General features: G+C 38.2%; 2 protein-coding genes across 10 annotated transcripts in view; both read right to left on the bottom strand.

The window, feature by feature from the left end:
- Positions 1-12,616, bottom strand: part of thsd4 (thrombospondin type 1 domain containing 4) — a 76,960-nt gene extending 64,344 nt beyond the window's left edge. For 6 of the 7 annotated variants that reach the window (XR_003672689.1, XR_003672690.1, XM_028436797.1 and 3 more), the window contains exons 1-6: positions 12,404-12,616; positions 12,017-12,094; positions 11,859-11,928; positions 10,484-10,812; positions 2,688-3,087; positions 818-920 (exon numbers count right to left, since the gene is read on the bottom strand). Coding sequence is in view for 5 of the 7 variants with exons in the window: in XM_028436797.1 (XP_028292598.1) it covers positions 818-920; positions 2,688-3,087; positions 10,484-10,812; positions 11,859-11,928; positions 12,017-12,060 (946 nt within the window). In the remaining 2 variants the exon portion in view is untranslated. The remainder of the gene's footprint in view (positions 1-817; positions 921-2,687; positions 3,088-10,483; positions 10,813-11,858; positions 11,929-12,016; positions 12,095-12,403) is intronic. The other variant, XM_028436808.1, reaches the window with a different exon arrangement.
- Positions 12,617-17,989: 5,373 nt separating this feature from the next.
- The window catches only part of lrrc49 (leucine rich repeat containing 49), a 35,218-nt gene continuing 31,588 nt past the window's right edge, over positions 17,990-21,619 (bottom strand). For all 3 annotated transcript variants that reach the window (XM_028443241.1, XM_028443242.1, XM_028443243.1), the window contains 2 exons: positions 19,326-19,479; positions 17,990-18,707 (listed from right to left, as the gene is read on the bottom strand). In XM_028443241.1, coding sequence (XP_028299042.1) covers positions 18,492-18,707; positions 19,326-19,479 — 370 coding nt within the window. In that variant the 3' untranslated portion in view covers positions 17,990-18,491. The remainder of the gene's footprint in view (positions 18,708-19,325; positions 19,480-21,619) is intronic.

Below are 21,619 nucleotides of genomic sequence, written 5' to 3'. Positions count from 1 at the left end.
CAAAGTGTAGGCTTCAACACCACAACAATAGTATCATTGAGCCTCCAGCAACCCACTCTGTATTATTGAACAGGGATAATATGGATAGATATACTGTATTGCTCTATGAGAGAGAGAGGAGAGAGAGGAGAGGAGAGAGGAGAGAGAAGAGAGAGGAGAGAGGAGAGAGAGAGAGAGAGAGAGAGGAGAGAGAGAGAGAGAGAGAGAGAGAGGAGAGGAGAGAGAGAGAGAGAGAGAGAGAGAAGGAAGTTAACAAATAAAGTGTCAGTGTTTGTCCCACTGCAGGTGTGAGATGACCAGAAATGATAAAACTATGCAATAAATCTATTCAGGAGCCACTAAATCAGTGTTTTCAACCTTGGTGTTGCCTGAAATTTCTCGAAAAATTCTCAGAAATTCAAACAAATTTTTGTTTTTTTTTAATTATTATTCTTTCTTTTTTTATATATTACTATTAAAATAACACACAATATTAAACAACTGTTTTTCCATGCTTTCACTTTGTGAAAAATAACTCTAGTTAAACTAAAATGCAGTTTAACTAGAGTTGTCTGTGGTTGCATTATTGATATCAAAATGGGTTCACGATCCAAAAAAGGTTGGGAACCACTGCACTAAATACTTTCTTTCACTTATTTACAAAATGAGATTCTTTAAAATGTGTGTTATCACTCATTCATTCCATCATTGTGCTCTATATTTGTTTTTAATTAGTTTTCTCAGCAAAATGTTGTCGTCGGACAAAGGGGGTACTTGGATTCAGAAATAAGATAAAGGGGGTAGTTTGAAAACTACTGCTCTATTGCATGCCCCCTACCTTCAGTGAAAGGCTCCCACTCATAGAGTCGACCCATGAAAGGCTGATGGTTGTAGGAGGAACACAGAACAGCTCGGACACTTTGGCTGGATGAAGGACAATCCTGAGAACAAAGGTAATAAACACAAGCATAAAGATTTAGAATGCATACAAGTCTAAGATGTTTGGATGTAAACCTATTGTAACAATATCAAGAACCCACAGTATCACACTCAACCATTCCTTACCACCCCAATCTATAGCAGTTAAGATTCCAGGACTCATGAACACTGACCTTCCTCAAGTCTCTCCATAAATCTTTTGTTCAAAAAGTCTCTGATCTGCTTTACTGTGCCTGTATATCATGACATTGGCCAGAAGTGTAACAATGTACAGAGCCAGGCACTGTTGGAATAGATACATTCCTTCAGATCCGATCAACAAAACTCATATGAACACCAGCCTTGGATCCCACTTTGTTAGTGAATGTATTCATTCTGTATGTGCTGAACTTTACCAAAATAAAACAACTAAACTCAACATTTTAAACATCTGTAGATATCAGGTAATATATTCTGTTAGAAATGGTTTTAAAATAATTCACAACAAGTAAAGCCCGACTGATTATGTTGATTCTATAACTCTGTGTTCTCTGCATAACCTGCCACTTTTAAATTGTAAAGTATTGATTACAAACAGACAACAAAGGGAGAAGAGCACATTTATTACGTTACATTTTGCCTTTTTCAAATGTATCCATGTTTTGAACAATTATTTACATTGTATTACAGTTTAAATAAGTTTGTTTGCCTTTTCTTATTTACCAATGTTTTTACTGTCCTTATGTTGACAGTGTTCCTAACTAAAGTTCATTATTTTATTTTAGTAGCCTTCTGCTTCTTTGTCTTGAATCATATTATGGTATTAGTATATATCCTGTGTATATCATTGTTCCTATTTCATATATCCCAATAGATGGGTTATCTGTTGTTTTTAAAGCCACCAGTATTGGCCCCAAAGATCTCACTTTCAGGAGATGTACCCCTCCCTTTCAGAGTGCTCCGAAAAACAGGCAGTTTTTTGGTCTTCATGCATATGAGTGGGCGTAAACACAAACTGTGTGTTTATCACAGCAGCAGTAGCAGTAAATCATTAACAGTCTTCCTTCTCCTCCTCACCTCACAGGAATAGTCAATTGTTTTGTCCAACCGCTGCATCGCATTGGATCACAAACACGTCAGATCATCCCATGTAACGGCTACTAAAAGTGGAACTGATTGTGAGCACTCTTCGGTTTATCTATACACTAGATTATCTATATACTGAATGTAAAGATATTAACTGTGATATTAACTGTAATATCAACTGCTTTTGCTATGTTTGTTTTTACCTGTGAGGTAGTTTGAGAGGGAGGAGCTCACATTCTTAAGAGGGAGGAGGAGCCAGGATTGTCAGGAGGAGGAGTTTCCACTAGGTGACGGTAAGTAGCGAGAAAATTTTTTACAAAATGTGGAATAACAAGAGAGGGAGGAAACAGAATGTTTTCAACTTTGGTCCCCTGAATGAGGCTAAAGGAATGTATATCACTGTAACGAAAACATTATGAAGTGATTTTTTCATCATACTGCCCCTTTTAGATCTTAAACATCATCTTACTTTCACAGTAATGTACAGTTATTGCAATGTTGTTACAAAAACATTAGTTAACTATGTAAACTGATGTCTATGGTCAACATTGCAAAGTCTCTATATGCATTGCAATATTTTATGCATATTCAACTATATTATAGAAGAAAATCATCATCCTGTAAAAAGTGTATTTTTTTTACACTGTTGTTGTTTTACACATTTTTGAATACACTCTAAAGTAAAGAAGTGTTGACTGTCGTACATTACTGTTGCAGATGCGGTGGCGAGTGGGCTGTCCTGTGCAGAACGAGGAAGGCATTGGGTTATAAGGTCTGTCATGGCGTGGAAAGCCAGGGGTGGCACTGCCTGATTGGATCTCCTGCTGGACTGAACCAGGCTGGTACAGTGGCACCCAAACTTGGCTATTTCTGGATTGCTGTGTTTGTTGTTGTGAGTAAGGCCTGTTGTAGAGACGGTGGTTCATGGAGGAGTCCAAGTTGTTTGACCTGTGGCTGTCATGGCCTCTCGGTGAAGGGTGGTGGGAATTATCAGCAGCAGAGCGTTTCTGTCTGTAGGGAGGAGGGATCTCGGTGTCCGTCTGCAGTGGAGCAACATAAGGTGCTCTACCATAGCCGTATCGCCCTGGTGTGTGAACGACCCGTCTGAAAACACAAACATGAGGAGATGTTATATGATGATGATATATAAGTGCTAAATATAAGCTATGTTCCCCTCAGGGGAAATCCAAAATCCACCCAGTCGAGTTTGTGTAATGAATTATAGACACTTGAGCTGGTTTGGTTGGAAAAAATGTAACATATGTGGAATTAAGTAGCAGATTCCTCAAGGCTTTTGTCATTTTTATTTTTGCTCTTCTGATTCCAAGTCAAACCTCCCGCCTGCTGCCATTACTGAGCTGTTAATGTTACAAGTTAAAAGTTGAGCACAACAGGAAGGATGTCACAAAGCAGCCGAGCTTTTGACCATAAAAGAACTGTTTTCAAATTCAAGGTGGATACACGTTTGGATACATAAAATACTCAAGTACAAGTAAAAAGTAGCTCTATTAAATAGTACTCAAATGAAAAGTTACTAGTTACTTTCACCCCCCATGTTTATTGTTGGTAATAAATGTTGTCACGGTTCCCTTGCATACAGTAAACATCTCATGTATAAACTTAAAAAGCAAGAAACCAAATATTGCACCATTGGAACTAAATTTATTTTCCACAAAGTTATCTGTATAAAATAAAAGGTTTTTCAAAACATACAATTCTTTATTAAATAAAATAACACCAATGAATTCAAAAATACTTCTCAGGCTCTAAGTATAGCTACATTTATAATTTCTAAAACTGAGAAAATAACCTCCATTCAATGCTGTTTTGGTGCATTAGATTACGTTTGCATTTAATTTCACAATGTCCGTTGATCATATTAAATTATAAAATAATAATCTACTCATTAACGGGTGTAAACAAAATTACTTCTTTTAAAACATACTTAAGTAGAGGTAAAAATACTGATTTAGAAGTCCCTCAGGGCGCAAAAAGACATATTTTACAAGTTTTGGTCCAAATGGACAGAATACGTAAAAGCAGTGAGATCAGATTTTAATTGACCAAATTCCTGAAATTTTTTAAAAAGAAGGATGTACAAAGAATGAATGTGGATAATTTGTCTCAGGTGGTAAAAGGACAATGAGGTGAAAAAAAAATGAGTACAAGTACCCATAAAAACAACTCAATTACAGAAACGTGAGTACTTACAATCTTTTACTTTCTCCTCTGGTCACAAAAAATGTGGAATTCAAATTTTGAATTTTTTTATCTCACTCTCTTTTACATTTGGGCCCCAACATAATAATAATAATAATAATAATAATAATAATAATAATAATAATAATAATAATAATAATAATAATAGATTTTATTTGTATTGCACTTTACATTAAAGAAATCTCAAAGTGCTACAAAAAAGCCTAGGACCTATAATGAACATAACTAGTAAAAACAACTGCTTTACTAGTTATGTTACTACTGCTTTAAAACACGAGGCATAAGAAAGGCAACGGAAAGGCCTTTGTAAAAAGGTGTGTCTTTAGGCTGCGTTTAAAAGAATCCACAGTCTGCGGAGCTCTCAGATGGTCTGTGAGAGCATTCCACAGTCTGGGAGTAGTCGAGCAGAAGGCTCGGTCACCCATGCTGTGCAGCTTGGTTCTGGAGATCTTAAGGAGCAGAGCTTTTGCCGGAACATGACACAGCAATATCTTCATATACACGTTTATGGATGATATCATGAATTTACAAGCTGTTTTTCTCTGAAAAATGGGTGACTGAATGTCTAGCATGAGAGCAAAGGAATGAATATGTCCACTTTTGCAAATTATCCTAGTTCAAAATCTCATGCTACGTGTTATGGCTTGACTAGTGATCGTGTTACTCTGTGAGTGAAAGTGAATTTAAAATTTAAAATAGGCACTGGTACAAAGGAAGGTTTAGCTGTTGGTCTATTCGTTTATCTGGTGACACCGTCACAACTGACAGCCTCCAACCACAAAGCTTCGCAGGATTTAATGAAAAATGTGAAGGTGATTTGCTGGTTTGTCGTAGTTAAAGGTTACACAAATAATGTTGAAAGTGCAACCCTCGGTGCTATTGGTACGGTTACCAAAGTACACGTACGTCGCGTCTTAGGGTTAGGGTTAGAGTTAGGGTTAGGTTTAGTCTTAGTCACGCGACCTCAGCTGACCAATGACTGACCTATCACGTGACCTAAACTGGTCAAATAGGGGCGCTGCGTACAAATAGAATGTTGGTATATTGATACGGCAACAGTACGGATAGCCACTGCCAATAATGTTATGGGACCATATCAGACATTTCAATGGTATTTTTTTCCATAGAATGGGTGACTCAGGGTCAAAAGTGTGGCGAATGATATGGTACAGCTCACGCAACATAATCGCACGTGAGTTCAGCTCAGCGTAACCTTCCTGTTTCCATAAAATGTCGGAAACATGCAAAATGTACTGTATAGTTCGAAGGGCTACCAGTTAGACTAAAACTGCAAGGTTTCACTTTAATCAGAAGGTAAGATAAGGTAATAAGGAAGATAATAAGGAAGGCTAGCAGTAACTTAAAAAGGTAGGAAATACGTAAGTTTCAACATAAAACACTATTTCTCCTAATTTATGCATTTTTTTCATTTTCGTTACATTTTATGAAAAATTATCATCTTACTATTTTACTAGCAACTAGTACATAAATCCACCTTGCCTTTTAAAAATATATCTTGTATATCACATCATATATATAACATACCACAACCCATAAACCAAATCTGCAACACAATGTTTCAGTGAAAATAAACACTTAAAGACGGTAATTTAGTACTAAAACTTTATCACGTGCAGCAATATTTAACTCTACTAAGTACTAACTACATCTCTCACCTGTATTTTTCTTTGTGAGTTTGAATCCTGGAAAGTAAATCAGATTTTAGATGGAGCTCATTGGTGACTAGAAATGCCTCAGGAATCCAACTACCCCACACAGAAGCCACCAAATCAAATTCCCAGTTAAATGCTTACTTTTTGCTGACTGTACAAAAAGTGGAAGCATATCAAACTTTATTTTTCACACTGACCATCCCCAGGCATGGCATGCTGCCTTTAAAGAGCACTACCCCTCCATCCTAAATGGTGGTTTCAGCAGAGGGTGGACACTGAGAATAAACCCAGATGACGAACCAATCATTACACATCTTTATAAGAAGGGAACTGTCATGATCCAGGGTAACCTCAACCGCAGACTGAGCACATCCCACAGGAGCCCCCCACCGTGGCCAATACCAAGAGGACCTGCTCCACCAAGAGGTTATCCTGCAGCAAACAGAGGACCGCTCCCAACCCAGAGGCCATCCAGCTGCATCCAGAGAAACCCTTTCAGCCACAAGACATCTCCCGACACCTCTAGCCCGGCCCACCCCCCTTCTGCCAACCACACACCACACATACGCACAGGCTGTCAGCAGCACCATCCCCAACCTTTCATCTGGCAGAGCCCCACTCTGCGATCTGAGCATACACCAGATGCTGAGTGAGCTCTACACAATCATGGTCAAGGCCTAAAACCCTCGAAAAAACTGCACTATGAAAATGGAACACATTTTTTACCATTTCATCCTGGAATATACAAGGTCTTAGGTCAAATGCCTTTGGCCTTAAGAGTAAGAACCCAGACTTTACCAGAGAAATCACTAACACAGACATAATCGTCCTACAGGAGACATGGCAAAGAGGAGACGCTCAAACTGGCTGCCCTGCAAACTACAGAGAGCTTGTAGTACCATCCACCAAGCTAACAGGAATAAAGCAGGGAAGAGACTCTGGAGGAATACTAATATGGTTCAAATCTGAGCTGACCTACTCCATCAAACTAACCAAGACAGGAACCTTTTATATCTGGCTTGAAATAAACAAGGACTTCACCTCTACTGAGAAAAATATCTTCTTATGTGCCGCATATATTACCCCAACTGAGTCCCCGTATTTCAGACAACATGTTCTCCATCCTAGAAGAAGAAATTAACCACTTCCAGGCTCAGGGACACATTGTAGTCTGTGGAGACCTAAATGCCAGAACAGGACAGGAACAAGACACCATCCGCATCGGGGGAACAAACATCTACCTGGAGGCCAATGCATCTTCTCCCAACATGCTCCCCAAGACACAGCTACGACAGATCAACCAACAAACACGGCACACAACCTATTCAACTCAGCCGCTCACTAGGCCTCTACATAGTCAACGGTCAAGTAAGAGGGGACTCGTGAGGTAAATATACCTACAGCTCACCTTTGGGCGACAGCACAGTAGATTATTTTATCACTGACATGAGTCTAATGTCAGTAAGAGCGTTCACAGTCAGCAGACAAACTCCCTTATCAAACCACAACAAAACGACACTGTACTTAAACCTTTTTTTTTACCTTTCAGCCTCCCTATCAAACCTCAAAGCCTCAAACAGAAAACCTAAAAACAACAAAAATCATGACAAATGGTTTGATATTGAATGCAAAAATCTTATCTAACCAAAAACACAGGGACCCAAACAACCAGAATACGTCTGCACTATAGTGAAACTTTAAAACAGTATAAAAACACAGTAAGACAAATATACGGACCCCAAATTCCAGTTAGCCATATTAAAACTCTTTAACATCGTCCTCAACACCGGCATCTTTCCTGATGTTTGGAACCAAGGACCGATAACGCCGCTACATAAAAGCGGGAACAAACTCGACCCAAACAATTACCGTGGGATCTGTGTCAACAGCAACCTGGGTAAAATCCTCTGCATGATCTTTAACCACAGGCTTCTTAACTATATCACCGTGGCGACCGTGGCTCAGGTGGTAGTGGGTCGTCTTCTGATCGAGAGGTTGGGGGTTCGATCCCAGTACCTGACTATGTGTCGAAGTGTCCTTGGGCAAGACACTGAACCCTAAGTTGCTCCCAGTGTCGACTAGCGCCTTGCATGGCAGTCCTGTCCCACTGGTGTGTGAATGTGAGAGTGAATGGGTGAATGAGCTGATATGTAAAGCGCTTTGAGACTGCTTCAGTGTGGTGATAAAGCGCTATATAAATCAAGTCCATTTACCATTTACCATCACCGAAAAAATGTCCTGAGCAAAACTCAAATTGGCTTTTTACCAAATTACCGCACAACAGATGTTGACATTGACTTCAAAAAAGCATTTGATTCAATTTGGCACCAGGGCTTGCTTTACAAACTAATAGAAAGTGGAATAGGAGGAAAAACATGACGTAATAAAATCAATGTACACCCACAATAAGTGCGCCATTAAGATCAACAATAAATATACAGAGTTCTTCCCTCAGAGGCGGGGGGTCAGACAGGGATGCAGTCTGAGCCCAACCCTCATCAACATTTACATTAACGAGTTAGCACAATCATTAGAACAGTCTGCAGCACCAGGCATCACGCTGGCAGACACAGAAATCAAATGCTTGCTGTTTGCTGATGACCTGGTGTTGCTGTCACCAACCAAAGAAGGTATACAACAACACCTGGACATTCTGCACAAATCCTCCCAAACCTGAACCAAAACTAAAATAATAATAAGGCCCTAGAACACACCAAAAACGACACCTACCTGGGCCTGAACATCAACTCCACAGGAAACTTCAACAAAGCCTTAACGGGACCTGAGGGACAAGACCAGAAGAGCGTTCTACGCCATCAAAAACAACATCAAATTAGACATCCCAGTTCAAATTTGGCTTAAAATATTAAATTCAGTTATAGAACCCATTTCTCTTTGTGGTGCCAAGACTTTAATAAATGGGATAAACACCAAATTGAGACTCTGCATGCAGAATTTTGCAAATCCATCCTCCATGTCCAGCAAAAAACACCAAACAATGCATGCAGAACAGAATTAGGACAGTACTCTGTAATTATTAAAATCTAGAAGAGAGCTATCAAATTTTATGAGCACCTCAAGGAAAGTGAGCCCAGCACCCTCCACCACAAAGCCCTCACCTACACAGAGACCATAGACGGATGCCCTCTCAGCCAGCTGGTTCTAGGACTCCATAATCAAACTGAGTATGAACCACATCATAAGAAAACAAAAACAAAACTACCTGAACCACTGGAAAGAATCAACCCAAACCCAGAACAAACTGGAAGTATACTTGGCCCTAAACAGGTAGTAGACAATGGCAGAATACCTGAACACTGTGACCAACCCGCAGCTCCGGAAAATCATGACCCGGTACAGACTCAGCGAGCACATAGAGAAAGGCCGACACCCACTACACCTAAGGCCAGGTGGAGACCGAGCTGCACTTCCTCACCTCCTGCCCCAGCTACCAGGACCTCAGAGACACTTACTTCCCCCTGATCGCACACACCCACAAAGACTTTCAGAACCTGTCTGACATCCACAAACTCTCCTACCTGCTCGGGGAAGTCCAGCAATGTGCAAACACAGCAGCAAGACTGCTGTGACAGGAAAGGAACTCTAACGACCTCCAGCCCCAACAGACCCTACAGCTGCATTACATTTATGTATATATAGTCTGCCCATACATGTATGAATATATACATATGTAGGTGTTTGTGTACATGTACTGTGTATATATATATATATATATATATATATATATATATATATATATATATATATATATATATATATATATATGTATACGTATATATATATATATATATATATATATATACACATACATATGTACAGTATGTATGTGCTTGTATAACCGGACACATATGTGTGTGTATATTAATATGTGTAAAATTCTGTACAGAACCTCGACTTCTACAACATTTATAACTTAATTGTAAATTGTGTTCTACATATTTATATATATATATATATATATATATATATATATATAGTGAAAGCCTATTTTATTATTTTATTTTTATCTTATTGTTTTACACAAATTATACAACATTTAATCTTTTCGTGTGTACATGGTTCTCACACTTACTTTGGCAATGTAAACCTGTTTTCTCATGCCAATAAAGCTGTTTTGAATTGAATTTGAATTTGACTAGAGCTCCTGAAGGCCCCTCACATGGTCCTTGCGGGCTATCTGGTGTCCACGGGCCACCGTGTTGCTGACCACTGATTTAGAGTGGATGGCTTTGGGAAGAAACTTTATGAGTTTGGTGGTACGTGATCTGATTGTACTGTATCGCCTCCCTGAGGGCAGAAGGGTGAATACTGTATGTGATGAGCTGGGTGAGAAGTGTCTGTGATGAAGAGAGAGGGCAGCCAATGATTTTTTCTGGAGTTAAAACTATTTAAGTCTAAACTGTTAATCTGGAACCTGATATCTAGTAACTATCTAGTAATATTTAACACAATAAGTTTTTGTGTTTTTATGTAATAAAAAAAAAACAAAGTATTTTTTCCATTATATTTGTTCTTTGTAACCCAAACTCTCCCTTTTTTGACCACACCAAGTTAAATATTGGTACTTTGTTCCAGCTTCAATGTACCTTCTTTCTCCAGGCCTGGTCTCCTTAGTCCTGGTCCTCCATACGTCCCCTCGACTGCTGCTGTTGGAGGTTCTTTCTGTGTTACGTAGAAGGGGAACTGATGGACGTAGGGCTGAAATGACACCAACAGGTTGCTGGGGCTCCAACCCTGCCTCCTTGGTGGGGTACTGGGCTGGAGTGTACACGGGCAAACAGGACCTAGTCTGCTCTTGGACCCCTTTTCCACAAGTGCGGGAGCAGGTTGACCAGGACCCCCAGGTGCCCCAGGAGCCATGAGTCTCTCTGCGCTCTGATCTTAACTCTTGAAGTGGTTCTGTCCTGTGAGGAGCCTGTAGTGATAGAGCAGACGTCTGGTGAACACAAACCAGACTTTTTATTTCTACAGGACATTAGCTGATATGAAGCCAACCAATGATGTCATCGCATCACGATGATGGCCCTGCACCTCTGATCCTCATCAACCAGACACCAGTTTAGAGTAATAAAGCCCTGATTTGGCTGATTAATGGCTGTTGGCATATGGCCTATCTCCAACTGGCTACCTGCATTTCTATGTGTACACTCTGTGCAACTGAGCCAGAACTGCATGGTTTCCCCCTCTTTTAGGGTGCCAGCCGGAGGGCTGTGCCAGGCCAGCTTTATCCATGGTAATCCTGCTCTTTAAGGAGGACTTTGTCTCCATTCACAGTGAGCTCCCTGGGCAAACACATGGCCATAGTAAGAGCTTAGCTACCTTTGACTTTTCAGCAGATAGAGGAAGAATACAGAAGCAGTGAGGAGGGTTGGCAGGAAACTGCTCTGCTGTCACTCATCCTGTGGAGCTATTCACAGACACTTTGGACCTCCTTCCCCCACCTCTTCTCCTGCTAAAGCTTTTGTAACTCCACACTACTGTCGCCTCAGGGTCAGCACCAGGTCACACAGCTGGACCCCCAGTGGAAGCACACACAGATACAGCCCATACTCACTTACTGACAGGGCCGTCGATGTGCCTGCCGCACCCGTGGCTGCAGGGTTCAAGAGGTGATCTGCTGACAGCTGACAGCAACCTTCTGTGTTCCACGGCTCTCAACAGGAGCTTTCACTCTCACACTACCACTTCACGGATTATCACCAGGCTTAACTTCCCCTCTGGGAATACATTCATTTAATCTTTAGAGCAGCACTGTCTGTGCTGACAAGACACCATTATGCAAACTCTCAACCACACTCAACTCTGCCAACAATGTCTGATTAGCAGATAAATCACTAAGCTAAGAAGTCAAATTCCTGGAAATATAGAAGGGAGGTCTAACATTGAGAGATGCCAAACTGATCACACATGTTTAAACAGAGATTTTGAACTTCCTGTGTCCTGTCAGTGTCTCTTGCTCACCTTTCTGTGATGTGAAGTCTGTTGGCTGTCTGCATGGTTGGACCAGAGCACCGTGAGCAGCATAAAGTCCCTGAGACCAACCGAAAGGAAAACAGAGTCAATCATAACCTGTACTTGACAACAGATTTTGAGTTTTTGTCACAGTTTTTTGGGATTACCTGACAATCCAAAAACAGGCTTTCTGCATAGTCCTGTGCTTCATATGTGTGAGTCACTTCACTGTAGAGAGAAACTATCTTTTTTTTTTTTTTTTTTTTTTAAGATAAGAGAAACATGTCAGTAGCAGAAAAATTAAGTGATCAAAAAATTATTATGATTGTCATTTTGGCCTTAATAGCGGAGCCCAATAGTGCACGTTAAAAACCATAGGGTGTTTAATCTTAAAATATCTCTGCTTTTCCCTGTAAAGTAGTTTAACACACAAGCAACGCCTTTTTACAAAACCAAACTTTTTATATAATTACATTAATTTTAGCTTCGAAATATTATTCATTCTAGAAGAGTGCTAAAATCTTATATCTTGACATATTGTGTGTTTCTCCTACCGGGGATTGCTGATGTTACCGCCTCACTGCCCTCTCTTTCCTCATGGTCGATCAGTTCAAATTAAAGCTTTAGTTTTCCCTCCAGAAGCTTTACATACACTCATTCAAACCATTCTTTAACATCCAAAGAGGCAAAACAAGCCCAAGCAAAGTGGTTTACAAAGTGCAGGAAAAAAGTCGTTCCGGAGAGTTTTCCCCTCAACAGACAGACAGACAGACAGACAGACAGCAGGTAACTGAGGTGGGGGGGGGGGGGGGGGGGAACAGAGAGAGCAGCACCCCCTGCTGGCAGCATGGAAGTATGGAAGCATGGAAACATGAAGGCATGGCATTGTTTCAGCACCGTTTATGGTCCAGTGAAGAGATGGCAAAAGTACTAGCCTTCAGTACTCAACTTAAAATATAGATACTGGAATAAAAGAAATGTCTCTGGTAAAAGTATTGAAGTTGCTCCCTTACTTAAATAAAAGTAAAAAAAATAAATAAATACATTTACTTAAGTAGAAAGTATAACAAATGCCCTTTCAATAAAAAAAAAAACAGTGTTTTTAAACCAGAAAATTCCAGATCTATTATTGTTATAAGAACTTGTAGAATACTGGTACATGGAAATAAATTAAATCCGTTACCCTTTATGAACACCTGGAGAATTTATAATACATACTTAATAGATACAATTTGTGATTAAATGTTTCAAGAAAAAGAAGTGCAAATGTTCAATTAAACCCAGAGCAGCTTTGAGTTTAACATTTTGTAAAAACTTGAAAATGTTTGCGTCTTTTTATGCCGTGACGTCATCTTAGAAGGTCTAAAAAGCAACCAGCTCAGTAGAAAGTACATTTGTTTGTTTATTTATTTATTTTAAAGTAAGGAGTAAAAGTCGCCAACAAAGAAACACTCAAGTAAAGTGCAGATACCAGAAAAAAAAACTACTTAAGTATAGTAACAAAGTGTTTGTACTTAGATACTTGTCACCAGTGTTATTCAAATGTTTCAAACAAGTGTGAATTTGGAGCAGCTTTGAAGAACAAGGATTTTAAACAGAAACCAATGATCGTACAGGCCTATGATATGAGTGTTCAGTAAAAGAAAAAGTGGTAATAATAAGGTGCTTTACGGCAATTTGGTGTGCATACATTTCTCCCTTTTTTATGTATAAGCGCACATCCATATATAGTTTATACAAATACATTTGCCTTGCCTTGCCTTAATGCACTTGGGTGCGAGAGGAGTATATCTTGGACAGGAAGTTGGTCAGAAAACCACCTATGACCACGTGGAAACCTGTGCTAGCACAAGGAGAACATGCAAACTCCATGCAAATTGACAGGTCTTAGATCATGACTCAACAACAGTCCAACCAAGGGCCCTCTTGTATCTTATATACAGTATACTATCCACCAACACCACGGTGAACTGGCAGTTAAAATCCTGCTTTATTCCAATTACAACTGATAACTTATTATGTGCAAATGTTTTTGTAAATGAGTTTTACACTGTGGGCAGAATGGCAGCGAAGGCTTCAGAAGATGCATACTGTACCTTCACAAGTATGACTATGTGAATCTTTAAGTTTGACCAAGACTAAGTTTATGGTATTCAGTAATAAAAGAAATGCAGAAGTCAGTTTATCCATTAACAATGTGACACAATGTGTCTGAAACAAGGTTTCTAGGGGTCATCTTAAATGAGAAGTTGACATGGAAAGCTCATATTTTGCATCTAAAAAATGAGGTATCTAAAAGCTTATTTATTTTGAGTAAGGGTGAATACAGTTTACCATACAATGAGAATGATGTATTGCTCAATTATTCTACCTTATTTAAATTATTGTGTAGAAACATGGGGTAATACATATCACAGCAACATAACTTTATTTATTTTACAAAAAAGAGCCATTCATATCAATTTTAAAGCAGGATTTAGAGACCACACAAATCCACTCTTCATTAGATCAGGACTATTAATACAAAAAGACATTGTAGAATTGCAAACTCTATTAGTGATGTTCAAAGCTAGAAACAAAGCTCACAGGACTTACAAACGTTATTTGTGTCAACTTCTGAAGATGAAAATCATAGAAGGCGGTATGACTTTAAACATCCAATAGCACTAACAGATTTGAAACAAATGTGCTTGTCTGTTACTGGTGTAAAAGCATGGAATTCTCAAAAGAAATATTTAAAAAGTTGCAAAACTATTTTGGAATTTAAAAAGTGTTACAAAAAGAAACAACTTGCATCATATCTAATTGATTTTTGATTTTGAGTGGATGTGTTTATTGTAAAAATGCTTAAATGAATATTATAAAGTGTGTTGGAGTTTGGGTGATGGTGGAGGGAACAGCGATAAAGCCATCTAATATTATCTTTGTTTAAAAAAAAGTGGGCAGTTAAAAATAGAAATATTATTCTTCTATGTGTTCCTTTCTGATCATGGAAATGTATAAAACAATTAAAGTGTGAATCATATGTGGCTTGTACAACTATGCATTTTCATGATAGGAATAAAAGAAATGAATGAATGAATGAATAGTGGTTTCTAAAATGCACTTTGAGTCTCTAGAAAGGTATAAACAAAATTCAGCCATTGTATTGAATAAAGACTTATTAGTTTTTGGTTTTTTTAGTAATACAAAGTCTATATTGTAACACTATTGACACACTCAGCATTTTTTGACTGCTGTTAGATAAATAAAGACTACCAAAAAAAAAAAAAAAAAGCTAATAGCACTTTCACCAGTGAAGTGCAGTCAGGGTAGGCAAGGTAGGAAGTGCCTACCCAAGGGTGAATTGATATTTTGATTATTTGTTTTAATTATAATATAATTATAAATTATTTATTTTTAAATTTCCGACAATACCTATAAGTTTGAAAGTGTCAGCATTTTGTGCTTTTCATAGCCCAAATCACTAAACATCGCTATTTCCTAACCGCTGTATGGCAGGAGGAGGCCACACCCCTTCTCAAAGGCTGTTCCGAGTTGTTGTCATTTTCTCCGTGTTTCTGTGTTTCCAACACAAACAACGAATGCGCTGCCGTGTCGAGATATATCTTGTTGGGAGAGTATGGAGGCTATATTAAATAATTGTTTATGTTTCTTTAATGGTGTTTTACAATGTTGATTTTGTTAGGTGGCTATATACTTGTTCATGTGGATCTTGTTGGGTTTTTTCTGTCGTATTATGAATTTTTTATTTTGATAGGCGATTGAGGTGACTCCACCAAATGAACGTTTTTTTGGCACAATTACACTAAAGCCAACATATCAAACTGTCATAGATCCAAACTTGGATCTTGATATGTCACGTTTTCTAATTATTTTAATTAGACATTTTCAAGTTTTCTATAAGTCTTTAGTTTTATGACATAAACTTATGCCTGTGAGTCTTTAATTATTATTATTATTATTATTATTATTATTATTATTATTATTATTATTATTATTATTATTAATAAATAAGGTTTTTAACTCAACTCAACAAAACCATGCCATATCGAGGGTGTTCTGATCCAATTTTGATCTGGGATATGTCTGATTTGAGCAAAAATTGAGTGTCGGATTATATCTACCTGTATCTAAAATCTCTCAAATAATATAAATTGTTTTCATTTATTTATTTATTTTTCACAGTTTTCTAATTCAGTTTATATTTAATTTATTTAATTGTAGAATATTCTTGTGTTTAAGACTAACATTCTGTAACCATTGGTTAATAATAGATGGGTTCTTCTCATGCCTACTCTTGCTGACCTTTGTTCTGTTTGAGTGCAATCACTCAATCAAACCTTGCCTAGCATTCCACACTAAAAATAAATAATAAAAGTAAGTATAATTAATGCTAATATCATATTGGCACAATATAGATATCAGAAGTATAAAAAGGTTGTATCAGGAAGCTCCATCTATGCTGTATATTCCTCTGAATTTTCCTTTTGCATTGATTAATTAATTGAACCAAGATTCAATCACTTCTGAAACAAGTGATCTATCTCTAAAACAAGTGGTCTGAGATGCCACTAATATACACTGTGCATGCATTGGTTTACCTTTACTTCTTTGGTATTATTGGAGTTTTGAAATGTGCTAAAAGAGTAAATCTGTATATGATTGTCACTGTATGTTTGCTCAGCAATAGACTGGTGGTCTGTCCGTAAATAGGCCTGGGAGACAATGTCAGAGGAGTTGGTATTAGGAAATCAGTTGGTCACAAAGTTGATTCAGAAGCTGGACCAACGCTATGCTACATCAGCAGGCCTCCCACATTGTCTGCGATGCTGCTAAGTGACAACTGCAAACATCTTAATAGCTTTCCTTTTGTCTTCTGACATCATTGTATCATTGTATTTCTTGGCACAGGGAGCCATTCTCCCATTGACAGAGACTTGGATCTTCAGTCGGGCAGATAGCATGATGCAGCAGGACCTGTGCCTACATGGAGCTGTTTGACATTCTGTGATTCGGTTAATGAAAGACCAATGAGCCAACAATGCTACTCTTTCAAAGCAATGTTTCAGGATCATTACTGTTTCTCTTGGGTGATATAATGTCATTGTTCATCATAATCTGTCAGTCGTCTTTGTATTTTGTGTCAACTCAGTCAGTTTTAATGATAATAATGTGTACTTTATTCATCACCGTAGTGAAATTCTTCTCTGCAATTCCCCCATTTTCCCCGAGGGGTAGCAGTGGACTGCCAATTGCAGGCACCCAGATTGGGGCTAAGGGACTTGCTCCAAGTCCACTTGCTCAACATCAAAAATAAGAGGTCTGTGTATCTGCTGCAGAGAGCACTGGACTGACAAGGTCATTACAGAGCTGTGACCGATCACTTACACATGTGGTGGAAATTGACACATTGAATAGAATGGGAACATATCAGCTCTGTTGCTGTTACGCAGCAGTTACGCATCCAGTGGTAATTAGGGATGAACCTGCGTCAGTAAGCTTTGACTGGCTGCATATTTCAGTACAAACGTCGCTGAGTGAGACAATGGGAGACATTGCCAGTTCTTTGCATCACCAGGCTCCTTGTCCTCATAGTGGACTGGTTGTCTACCAAAGACGATGCCGTTCCTTTCAACAATATCCCCTCACTATCTTTCTCTTTATCCACAGTCAGGATCCACTTGCACTCAAGGGTTTGGGTCCCTAGTCAAGAGACCACCAATGCACACCCTGGTTGACCTGGTCCCTCTGGTGCTGTCCAGTGTTAAATTTGTTGACAAGTTTTCTTTGACTAAACATTTTCAAGTACAATAACTAAACTTAAAAAACTATGTCATAATATAAATTCAATCAGAACTAAGTTTTTTTTTTTGGAAGTTATCTAATGAAATCTAATTTTGTTTCATGGAAGACTAGAATGTATAACTGAAATAGTCCTAATGACTACATTTTGACTAAAACTGCATTTTAGTCAAAAGACCATAACTAAAACTAAATCAAAATTTGCCGTCAACATTAACACTGGTGCTGTCCCATGAATTTCATACATGTTCTCACCTTAAGAATGATCCAAGAGGTGCAATCACTTGCAATGCAGAATATTTTAATACTAAGTAAATTAAAGAAAAGTAGTGGTAAACAAAGAAAGATCATTCATCTTTTACATGCCCTTACTTATAGAGTGAGAATGACTTACAAGTCAGGTTTTAAGACAGAAAAATCATTCAGATCTGAAGAAAGAAGATAGTGGTCATTTCTGCTGATGATAGTAATGTCATAGAGGGGTCTCTCAGAAGGCTACTAAAGTGCTAAATATGTTCTGTAGACAACTTTCTTGAACAAAGTCCAAGTTTGAAGAGTTAATCTGTGAGTTTTCCATTAAAGTCTACAATTATTCAAGATGCCTTTTTCATCACTGTTTCTTCAGACATCTTTTTCAAACATTTACATCCATTTTGAGATCATCGCTTCCAACAGACTGGAGAAATACAGGTTTCAATTTTTAAAAAAGGTGATAAAATCACTCAGTGATTATGTGGGAAGAAGCATGGAAAGTGCCCTAGAAAACTGTGTGTGTAATAATTTGTGGTTGAATGTCTAGCCTACATGTGGCCTAAGACTGGAAACCCTTGGTCCTATTCACTTGGTCTGGGAGAGCTTTGCTAGGCTGGTTTGGCAGAAGGCTGCTTGGTCCCTCATTTCCAACACACAGTCCCGCACCATCTCAGCAAACATGGAGGGCCACAGCTTGTGCAAAGCCTCGCCCTTTAAATTAGTGTCCGATGCCCTTTGCACCAACTCTTGGAGGTATTGCTCAATCATAGGAGCACGCTCAGATGCCTCAACAGCATTCTCCTGTAAGAGAAAAAAGACATATTTGAAGATTTTTGGATTTTAATTTGACCATATATTTCTGCTTGAACCAAACCATTTCAAACCATCACTGAAGTCCTGATTACTTGTGGCAACAAAATAATGCCAAAATCTAAAAGCATATGATTGATCTTTTCCGTACACTGAATTTAAAGAATGAAGACAGACTTCTGTTGCTGCCATAGTAACAGTCTTCCTCCATAGTAACAGTCTTCCTCTTTAAAGGTTTGATAAATAAATTATCTAGAATGCCAGGAATACATCAGTGTCCAGCAACTGCTGTTCTTGTTGTAATTAAGTCCTTTTCATTGCTGATCAATTTCTGACAACCTGATTTGCAGGTGGACCTAGCTGTCCACGGACATCTTTTTATTGACTAAGTTAAGTTATCTAAGTTTGTTTCCATAATTTTCATTAAAATAACTTCTAAAATAACACAGATAAAAAATAAAAGGTGTGCTGAAAACAAAATTGCTAATGCTACTTGCTAATGTATCCTGTTAATTAATTCAATGAAACTGTGAGTAACATTGTTCACCCCTGGTTTTCTCCTTCTCTCAAACAGGTGTGATGTTGTTAAACTCTGTAAGACTAACTAACCTCAGGACTGTCTGTACTGGAGTCTCTGCTCGGATAGTTAAACAAAGCTCTGCTCAGGCCTTCTCCAAGGAGCTTCCCATTATCCCGCAACTCCTCAAGACTGAGGCCTGCACGCCGGCCACGGCCCTCCAATAGGAACTGTAGCTGGCGCTTCCTGACGTGTGAGGAGGAGACAAACAAAGGATACGAAAGTTAAGGAGAAAGAGCTCATGACATCTAACAGTAGTTATCAAAGTGCTCATGACCAGATTGGTCCGATGCAAACCTTATGTGACGCCTGATGAAGACACTACATTGTAATTGGGCCAAGCATATTCACAATACTTAATATTCTCATGAAAAAACTTAAACATTGCAAGCATTTTATTCAATATTGACATAAAGCATGTAGAGCAGATGGAAAGTTCTAGACTAAAACTATTTTTGATTGTTTGTTTGTGAGCTACTATTACTTTTATCTTCATGAACACACAGATCATACATGAAACTTTCATGAATAATAGAAAAATACAATTCAATTTGGTTTGGTTAAATATTTGAACCAATTAACTTTAGAAAGTGAAAAAGTCTGCAATTCTCACCAACAAACAGAATTAACATTCTTGTTCTAAAGAGAAAAGACAAATTTCACAATTGTATAAAGTTAAAGGGAGGGGGCCATAATTTAAAATGCATTAAATGATGCATGGCACCAGCAAGGAGCTTGCTGCCTGTGTCATTTGTTAGTTCAAAGTTAGATTCTATACAAAACTATCAAACTACCATTGTGCCTCTGTGGGTGGAGCCTTAATAATGAGATGTAGACAGGTAGTGTCCTTTAAAAAAAAAAAATATTTTTAATTAAATCAAAAACTTCCAGTCAATTGTGAAATTTAGGAGTAAAATGAGTACAGCTGATCAGCTTTCTTATTTGACTGCATTGTTTTAATTGTCTGGGTAATAATTAATTAAATATTGGTTCGTGATTTGATTTTTTGGTTCTTGTTGAAATAGGGATTCCCAAATTGAATGTTCCCAGCAATATACCTGCCCAGAAGTCACAGAAATTACAATTGCTAAATACCTGTATTGTACAAGTCATGTGTGATACTGTGTCTGATTCTGCTGGAGGTTTCTTCCTGTAAAAGGGAGTTTTCCCTCTCCACCGTCGCTAATGCTTGCTCGTGTGGAAATGTCAGGTCTTTTTCATCACAACTATATTTTGAGTAAATAAATAAAGATGAATTGAAGATCTCAATAAAGGTGAAGTATCAAATGATTACCCTTAAATCCCCTGTTTAGGAATAAGCTTGATTTGATGAAGTTTGGTTTCCTGTTTTGTTACAGATAGCTTTTCCCATCAAGACAGTTGTGTCTTGTCTTCTTTACATCACACAATGATGGGAATATAAAATAACAGCATAATTAACCACACTGTATATTATCACCTATTACACACTAGGTTTATTAGAATGTATTTGGTGCAACATTCTACAGCTGTAACACAAAATTATTAGTCATTGCATTGCACTTAGGGTGTGCAGTTTCTGCCAGCAGGAAGCAGCGATTAACACTTAAATACTGACTTGAAATAAATCTTCTCCCTCAGGCATATGTGTATCAAGGAGATACAGTGCAGATGGTTTTCCTCAGGTTTATTTAAAAAGAAAAAATAAATAAATATTTGTTTTTTTTAAACCAAGATGTCCACTTTCTAATCAAATACTTACTGAAAACTTTTAGGGGGAAAAAAATCTGATTACAATTTCATTTAAACTAAATATAGTTTTTGGGTTATTGTTTTTTTACTCACCATTTAAGTAAAGAAAAATAACCAAAAACTGTAAATAACATTTAAAAATTTGTTGTCAGTTAGTTCCATTTTATGTAACGTGAATCGACTCTCATGCTCTAAAAGAATCCATGATGATAAAGTAACATTCTTGTAGAATTCAGATCTCTTCTAACTGTATGAGTCCTGGACTCCTTACATTGTATCACTGTGCGTGACAAAGGGAGCAGCAGGATTTTGTTTTCATTGACCCAAAGACAGTGAAAGACCTCAAGAAGTTTTGTTTTTTTGGTGGGAAGAGACAGGAATGTTTGTGTCAAAGTGCCAAGTACCCACCCTTACCCTGAGACACACTGTCTAAGTTCAATGCCAGGCCCAGTCACAAAAGTCTATGCACACGAGGCTTCGTGCAGGCATGCACGGCATCGCACGCACACGTATAAGAGCCTACAAACTCAGAAACTATAACTCACATGTAAGCGAGTACAGGACTCAAATAGGCAGGCATGTAGTAGGTGGTTAT

Source organism: Gouania willdenowi, chromosome 3, assembly GCF_900634775.1.
Source record: "Gouania willdenowi chromosome 3, fGouWil2.1, whole genome shotgun sequence".
NCBI lineage: Eukaryota > Metazoa > Chordata > Actinopteri > Blenniiformes > Gobiesocidae > Gouania > Gouania willdenowi.
This window is presented reverse-complemented; position numbering and strand designations above follow the sequence as displayed.